Below are 8,825 nucleotides of genomic sequence, written 5' to 3'. Positions count from 1 at the left end.
GTGACTGATCTGCCTCGCCCGGGAAGAGCACAATGATGGTGCCAACTTGGGCCAGTGAAGCAACGTCCTCCCCAACTAGACTGAAGAACAAAACGACAGCAACTTGTCTGTTCCCATCCCCCAATTTCCCAGCACTGTTCCCATCCCCCCAATTCCCCAATAAAATTCTTTAAAAAAATAAATAAATAAATAGTACTAGAAACCAAAGAGTAGGCACACACAATTTATCATTTCGCCCTCATAAGGTTAGCAAATATCTGTAACATGCTTTCCTTACGGTGGCCAACAGAGGCAGAGTGATGGTTTCTGTTCTGAATATTTGAAAGAAAACTCACCACTGGTCTTTCTAGACTTCTTCACACACTCAGTGGAGGGCCAGAAAAACATGGATGTCAGGCTATGCTGCTACAGCCTATGAGCTGGAGACGAACGGGGCCTCCCCTGATGTCTCTAGATTCACAGAAATAATGGTTTTCAAAACTTCAGTGCTCCATCTGCCTTGTCCATTTTTATTTTCTCCTAGAGTCTGTGTTGAGACTGATGTACACAGGGCCACGGCTGGCCAATGAGTATTCCAGATAACACATCTTCTGACGTTTCAGTCCACTTCTTCCTGCGACATCCCAAGTACTTTTTCCTAAAGGGGATAAAGAGAAATAGATTCTTAAAATTCCAAGTTTGGTTCACTGTTGAAGTGAAAACATATGCCTGTTAACTCTGCTCTCTTATCCCAGGCATGAGCAGAGGCTCAGATACTATGCCAGGGATGGGGGAGGGTTTGGAAAGGTGACTGCCTTCCTCGGTGTGCCTGAAAGGAAAACATCAGTTAAGGACTTAGGCTACAACTCTAAGGCTAGGTGGGAAAAAGGCTTTGATGCTGTATTTAAAATTCAAAAGAATAGATAATGGAAAGGTTGATGACTATGGAGGTTGCAAACCTCACCTAGTGCTGTAGAATGGGTGACGTGGCAGGATTGCAGGGTCACTACGTCACTGGTGCTCCACGGCAAGGAAAAAGGGCCAAGGAGTCAATTAAAATCTCGTGGGAGCTTGCTGAACATGCTTTGTAAACAAGTTGCTATTCATTTATTTGATTGGGTGATTCACTGTTTTACAAGTATTGGCCGAACATCTACGATACAAAAGTAATGGGAGCGATGAGAGATAAAATGAGGCATAAAACACATAATCCTGCCCTCGCAGATGTGTAGCGTAGTTGGGAAGATTAGATGCACTCATATGCAATATGGAATACTGAGACAGGAATGAACCCTGAACTCCCAAAAACCAAGGAATAGTTTTCTTCCTTCCGCACCACTACAAGGACACTCCAGAGAGCCACCAAAATACCTGCGGCCAATCGGCGTCCTTGGGGGCTTGCCACCCAGTGTCATCTTTCTTTCCTGTTCAGGGAAATCTCCACTTCTCCACACTTTTGTAGCTCATACCAACTCAAAGATATTCTTTTATCAACAGCTTTATTTTTTGCAACTCTTTCTCTGTCACTTTGGAAAAATTAGTCCTTTCTCTCTTATTCCTTTTCCTCCCTTTCCTAATTTCCAGCTTCATGCTCCAAATTAAACCTAATTATGACCAAGACTTGAAATTAGGATTTATTGCGACCTGGAAAAATAAACTAATACACTTTGAAGTGAAACTATAAATGATGAAGAACTAGTGCCATCAAATTCTAAAGTCTTTGAAAATTCCCTTTATTATTTCTACTGAAAAATCCATCTATTGTCTCGAAAAAGAAGTGTTTGCTTTCTAGCACCAACAGCCAAATTAAAAAAAATAATAAGTAAAAAAAAAAGTATTTTTTCTTTGCTCTTTTTATTTGCTTAGAACGATACTTTTTCATGACAAATTTATTGAAATGTATTATAAAAGTTATCTTTTTAAAGTATGTAATTCATTGGCTTTTAGTATATTCATGGAGCTGTAAAACTGTCGCCTCTATTTGATTTTAGAACATTTTTATCGCCACAAAAGAAGCTCCTGTTCATTGGCAGTCATTCCCCATTCCCTCTCCTCAAAGCCTCAGGAAACCACTAATGTGCCTCTCTGAATTTGCCTATTCTATACATTTCACATAAATGAAGTCATATAATAGATGGCTCTTTGGTCTGGCTTCTTTCGCTTAGCATGATGTTTTCATGGTTCATCCATCTGTGAGTACTTCATTTCTTTTTATGGCTGAATAATATTCCATTGTATGGATGTACTACTACATTTGGTTTTTTTATTCATTATTCATCATTAATGAACATTTGGATTGTTTCCACTTTTTGACTTATGAATCATTTATTTCAGCCATGCTAGGGGGTATAAAATGGTGTTTCATTGTGGTTTTGATTTGCGTTTCCCCAGTGTTGAAATGAAGATGTCAAGCAAGCATCTTTTCATATGCTCATTGGCCTTTTGTATATCTTCTTTGGAGAAATGTCTGTTCCAATCCATTGCCCATTTAAAAAATTGGGTTGTTTATCTTTTTTATTGTTCAACTGTAAGTGTTCATTACTTATTCTGAATACAAGTTCCTTACACAATTTGCAAATATTTTTTCCCATTCTGTGGATTGTCTTTTCACTTTCCTGATGGGGACCTTCAAAGCGGAACAGTTTTTAATTTTGATATAGTCCAATTTATTTTTTCTTTTGTTGCTTGTGCTTTTGGTGTAGAACCACCATTGTCTATAAGGCAAGTTTGGCATTTCAGCTACATCAATTAACAGACTTTTGAGAACTGACCTGTGAACCCAAATGATACTTTTAATCTCTCTGGAAAAAAATATAAACAGAACCAACAATGATGGTGATTTCCTGTATATAATTATAGCACAAACACAAAGTGCTGTGAGAGGGTCAGAGGCTGGTGTGGACCTTGAGCTATGGTGGTCAGGAAAGGCTCTGGGGCACAAGAAAGACTTGAGGGGGTCCTGGAAGGGAGAACAGGCAATGCTGAAATAATGTTGCGGAATCTATCCTCTTAGCATGAGTTAAGGCAGCTTGAACTTAGAATACATAAGAGCCTTAGTTGTTCAGAACAGCCACTTAAAGGCTATCATATCTGGTGCAAAAGTGGGAAATGGGAAAGAACAGAAGATTCGGGAAGCTCAATAGGTATCCACTAAAAGACCATGGTGGGCCCTTCAGCCCCGTAGGCAAGATCAGCTGTACTTTCCTTCTGTCTGGAGGCCCCAGAGTCATGCTGGCCATGACTGGAGCAGACTTACACCTGCTGCTGGCCCCCGGTGCATTCCGATGGAAAGAGGACTAAGAATAATGTGGATGAAGGCCTGTCCTCCGAGGAAGGGCTTGAACAGACAGAAATGCCATATGGGGGGGGGGTGAGATTTAAAGCTTTAGGGTAAAGCATTTTGAGAAGGTTGACCTTTGGAGGCCATTTGAACATGACAGTTCGAAGGAAATCTCAAGGAATGGGGATAAAGAGTGAGGGAGGGGTGGAGGCTGAGGCACGGGGGTGAAGATGTCTGTTTTGCCTGACATCAGGTAATTTAAAACAGATGAAAATGTAACTGTTTGCTTTTTGGTTTGTATCAAAATGCCCTCATCAAAATGCTGGGTCTAAGTAGCAATGACAAAACATCATGAAGCCTGAATCCCTGCCTGAGGATTATCCCTGTACCCTGTCAGCATCTGAGAGTATGAGCAACAGTCCACTTCTCCTGATCTCACTGCCAGACTTTTGCTGCCTGCAAAATTTTTGAAAACAAATTATATCTGTCTAAACATTTTATATCTCAACATCTCCTCATTTCCTGTTACATCTGGCCAGTCCCTCTCCCCTGACACACATGGACCCTTTGGGAGCTCAGTAAATATTTATTGATGATGAAGATAATCACTAAAAATATGTTCCCATTAGTGGGATCTATCTTTTGCCACTCAAGTGTCCTAAACCCATGAGAACTGCTTCACCAATGTGTTCCCTTCACTTAAAAAAAAAAAACCCCGAAACACTCAGGAGTTTCATCCCATCTACTCTGAGATCTGGATTCATTTTTAAATAGGATGCACTTACCCATCCACCATGCTGCTGGATCCGGGACGAAAAGTTCTCTTTCAGGTACTTGGTTCCAAAGCCTAGCACCTTGTTCATGGCGTGGTTGTCAATGGCAGTGAGCTTGGCTGTGGCATCTATTGCAAGAGCAACCTTAAAGCCCTGAGCTTTGACCTCCGCTTCTCCCCTGGTGTCTACACCCTTGAGGAACTGGTCTGTGATGGTCTTGAAAACAGAGTAGGATAACCCGTCCTGGAAGCAGTTTATCAAAGCCTTGTCTTTCTTCAGCTGTGTAAAGAGCATAAGTGTTCAGTAGAGAGCAGTGTGGCCGAGTGAGGCACACTCTAGCTCAACAGTGGGCCACTAAAGTACCCAACGTGAAACCCTGGGTTCTAGTCTCAACCATGGCACAGTGTCCTGCAGAACCAGATGGGCACGTGCCTGATCTATGAATTTATCTCTTCGGGACGATCGCTGATAAAACTGACCAGCCCACTCATTCAACATTCCACAAATGTTCCCTGAGCTCTTGCAGTGGGCAGGTACTATGGGTGATGAAGACCCAGGCGCTCACTCAAGGGGCTCACGGTCTAGCGACAATTGCCAAGACCGTGCCAAATGCTTTGCTAGAGTCGTGTCAGGGACAGAATCCAAAGCCTGGAAATCACTGTCTTGGCTCAAACCTCTGCTCCACCTCTTACTAGCTGTGCAGTCTTGGGGAAATTACTCAACCTCTCAGCTTCAGTTTTGCCACCTTTAACCGAGATGATGATAGTACCTATACTATAGGGTAGCTGAGTAAAACACTTAGCACAGTGCCTGACAGAGAGAAGTGCTCTCGACATGTAATTTTTCAGGATGCTGTGAGAGCACAGGGGCGTCAGGGAAGACTCCCTGAGGTGCATATGTTCACTTAGAAAAAGAACAACCCTAATCCATTGATTCCTTTCCGTTGTTCTGCCCATTCTATTTTACCTCCCCTAGTATCTTTCCACTCTACCTGTCTTTGGACTATAAATTTAACAAAAATAAATACTGCTTCTGCTTCTTTTGAAAAAAATCTGGGCTTGTGTCATAAAGGCAGAACTCACCCTCATTTAAAGCCATCCTTGAAACGTCTATAAATATGATGGCTGCCATGTGAAGACAGAAATGTCTTAATGAGCAGGGACTAAATGTTTATTTGAAAACCCTCTCTAGACTCTGTGCTTGAAGAATGATAAGCTGAGCAGGTTTCCTACAAATGTTGTTTATAAAAGGGATATTCAGGGGATGAGTCAGATGCTATGGAAAGATTTTGGTGGAACGGTGTCCTTTATCTGAGCCCAGCCCACCCCCCCAGCTTCCATGTCACACAGGGGCTTATCTGAATTATAAATCTGAAGCAGAAATGACCAGCACCCTCCACATCAAGAATAGACTCCTTCTAGTGAGTGACTCAGTTGAAGAAGCGAGATGCAAACCTCAGCAGACGACTGGAAGCCTGGACTCAGCTAAAACAGTAGAAAAACCCAATGCCAGAAAGCAACATCTCCCACAGAGCACCCTGTCCCCTCCCCCTGCCCCTTTTGGTGCAGCTGGCTCTGTGACATCACAGGGAGGTGCAGGATGAGCCTGCGTGTGCTCTCAGGGATGAGTGGCTTTGCAGATGCTCTGCAGCCATGGCGGGCCCTTCTTCACTGTCCCACTCTGCTGGGAACTCCACCCACACAGCATAAATCAGACCTTCTATGCGTTCCTGCCAGAGTTCTCTACTGGGGAACCACATAAAAAGGAAAAACAGCTGCGTGTTCTACGTAAAGTATCACCCCAAATCATCAAGAGGGTGTATCAGGCAAAGTGAGGTGTTTTAAAGTGGTAATTTGTGGGGTGAAATGGAAAGCATCTCTCTTCATAACCAGAGGGGTTGACTTCATCCCGCCCCCTGCCCCTGCCTCCCTGACCTACTGCAAGTCAGTGCATAGGAAGGCTGGAATGGAGAATGCTGCGAGAGCTACAGAAGCTTCGAGCTGTAAAGAATCCTCGAGGACATCAAATGGCTGTCTCCCAGTTCAGGTACTGAACTGCTGGCTAGTTATTGGCGTCTACTTGAAATTCTTCTAGTGGCAGGAAGATCATTCCTTCACGAGGCAGTCCTTGTCTCTGAGGGACAGCCCCGGGTGCTAGAAAGTTCATCCTTAAAATGGGGACAAATCAGCTTTCTCTGCAACTCCTATCCATTGGTGTTAGTTCTGGAGAAACCCAGGGGTGTCCTTAAATCAGATACCATGTTCTGTTTTCTGCTTCCACTGCACCCCCATATACTCCCTACTTGTGGCCCCCGAGTTTACACACACCCCTTCTCTTTCCTTTAGTCTGATAGCCCTGGTTTTCTCAGTCTTTTTCATTCTGCACCATCTCCCAGATGCTTCACTACCCGGGTCACCATCCTCTGGGCACACCATTGACAAAGGCACTGAGAGAGGAGCCCCTGAGCATGTTGTGACTGGCTACCCCCCAAGGCCTGACTTCCTCCGCATGGATCCTGGCAAAACAAGGAAATGAATCCCTAGGCCAGCGCCTGATGGACAAACTCTGGAGACTACTTGGCAGTCTGTGGGTGACAGACATGGAAGAGATGGTGTTCATAAGCCCTTCTGACTATAGTGGGGGCCTGCTCGCCAGCTCTTCACCTGAAGGCACTTCTCACATGATCCTGTTGGGAATGACAGATCTCGGCTTCTAAATGGCAGGAAATCCAAAGTTCTCCAAGTAACACTAACCCAGCTCCCGAGTCGAATTGCTAAGAGAGACCTTAAGTAGAGAAAAGTCCAGCCACTCTAGGGGGAGGATTCAGAAAGGGGTCTCGTCCTGGAGCAGCTGTGGGACTCAGATATCCTGGCTGCAGGGCAAATGCAAGAGTCTAAACTTCCCTGAGGATCAGTTACACGGGGAAATAGATTCAGAATTCTAGTCAGCAAATTGTAATTTATTGGTGTCTTTTCTTACAATAACAAAGTTACTTTTTTTGTTTCCAAAAATTCCAAGGAGGCTCCAGAAGGTTTACTTATGTTTTCCAAAGTGATTCATTTTTGAGAGCCTGCCAGCATGAAGAAATTTTGAATCCAAGGGAAATAAAATTTAGGACTAAGTGGAAACTAGAACTTTGAAAAGCTGTAAACCAGGAGTACAATCCCATTCTCATGTACCAGTGCATGGGCACAGAAAGAAATCATGTTAGTTCAAGAAGCTTCATACCTCTCTTTCCAACTGATCCCCTGAGTATTTCAGCAGCTCAACGATTTTGGCTATTATTTGGTCTTCTCCATCTGTCAGGGGGAAAATCCCAATGATTTCTTTCAAGAAAAAAAAAATCTTCAATTTTCCCAGGGATTGAGGAAGACAAGTACTTTGTGATTCCTTAGCAAATTAAATCTTACCTCCCCCTTTCTGATTAGGCACAAACCATTCTAGACGCCCTCTGCTACAGTCCCTGCCTTTCCTTTCTTCTTTCTTTCCTCAGCCCTCAATTCTCACCGTGAAATTCATCATTCTATTTACTGTAAGAATGTTATTGAAGACGTTAGTTCCACTACACATGATTCTATCTCTAAAGATATTTAGGAGAAATTTCTGTCTGGTCTTTGGACTTCTCCTGAGCAGATGGTACATTTTCCACCGTCAATCACCTATTTGCTTATATCCCCCCTTGAATGGCTGCTAGAAAGAGCCAAACTTGTGGCCCCCATTTAAGAGGGGGTATTAGGTCTTCCTGGCCTGCATTTTGGGACTTAAACTCATTCCTAAACCCACCTTATTTTCCTGCTATTGTTTTCTTTTACATGATTTTTCAAATTTGATTTACCTTACCAAAATGTATGCCGTGTCTTTACAACAAGGTCGGGTATAAATAAATAAAATTAATAAGTTCTCCCTCTCCAAAGGCTAAAATGGCAGATGGATAGAGAAACAGCTACAGTTGGTTTGTGGTGTGTATGTTGGAACAGGGGACGCGGAGTAGGATTTTTCTTGTTTCAAAATGTGCTAACAAGGAAACGTGAGGAAAATGGTCATTGCTATAGGCAGAATCCAAACAGAGAAAAGCCAGCTGCGGAGAGAACAGCACTTTTTACTTATGGCACAATCTCTGAAGTCATGGAGTCCTTCTGTTGGTCCCAGATAAGAGGGAAAGAGAGGCCAAGAAATTAATCTAGCATGTCACGTCTCAAAAAGGTCAACTGCAGGGCAAGGTAAGTGGGAAGTCTGAGACTCAAGTCACCTGGGAGAAGAAAGAATGAGTGTCTCCATCGCCCATGTGTAGTTTTTCTCTGATCCTGCTGCCTCTCTCAGCGGCCCAGATTTCTCACATGTACAGAGGATAAGCCTTAGCTTTAGCTTGGTTTAAGGATATTGCTTTACATTGCTCGGGCACACATGAGATAGCAACAAAGTGGAGACACTTTTTAGCAGACTCAGGGGTCCTCCTCTCCTCTCACTGTAAGCCCCTGTGGTAGTTGTGTTCCCAATAGTACAGCACAGGGTGGACAAACTCTGCTTCCAGGGTGGGGAGACAGCCATACCTTTGGAGAGAGAACTTTTACCCTGTGCTTTGCCATGCTGCAGACCCAAGAGCCACCCCTGCCCCTCATCCGCCACTGGAGTTTGGAGAACGTCAGCCAAGAGCAAGGCCGGCTGTTAGTGAAGGAGAGCAGGCCCGAGCTTCCCTCCTTGTAACTCGTAGTCCCGCTCCCCTAAACTCCAGAATTCTTGCAAGTCTGATGGGATCTATAGTCCTAGCTATTGCTAGAGTTTTGGTGACAACT

The 8,825-nt window shown here is 43.7% G+C and overlaps 1 protein-coding gene across 3 annotated transcripts in view; it reads right to left on the bottom strand.

Annotated features, from left to right (window-relative positions):
* Nucleotides 1-8,825, bottom strand: part of BCL2L14 (BCL2 like 14) — a 26,841-nt gene that overhangs the window by 6,429 nt on the left and 11,587 nt on the right. For 2 of the 3 annotated variants that reach the window (XM_019643271.1, XM_019643272.1), the window contains exons 4-6: nucleotides 7,261-7,331; nucleotides 4,045-4,311; nucleotides 210-637 (exon numbers count right to left, since the gene is read on the bottom strand). In XM_019643271.1, coding sequence (XP_019498816.1) covers nucleotides 599-637; nucleotides 4,045-4,311; nucleotides 7,261-7,331 — 377 coding nt within the window. In that variant the 3' untranslated portion in view covers nucleotides 210-598. Of the gene's footprint in view, nucleotides 1-209; nucleotides 638-4,044; nucleotides 4,312-7,260; nucleotides 7,332-8,825 lie in introns of those variants that run through there. The other variant, XR_002124079.1, reaches the window with a different exon arrangement.

Source organism: Hipposideros armiger, unplaced genomic scaffold, assembly GCF_001890085.2.
Source record: "Hipposideros armiger isolate ML-2016 unplaced genomic scaffold, ASM189008v1 scaffold_76, whole genome shotgun sequence".
Taxonomy (NCBI): Eukaryota; Metazoa; Chordata; class Mammalia; order Chiroptera; family Hipposideridae; genus Hipposideros; species Hipposideros armiger.
The sequence above is the reverse complement of the archived record's forward strand: the minus strand, read 5'-3'. Positions and strand labels throughout refer to the sequence as shown.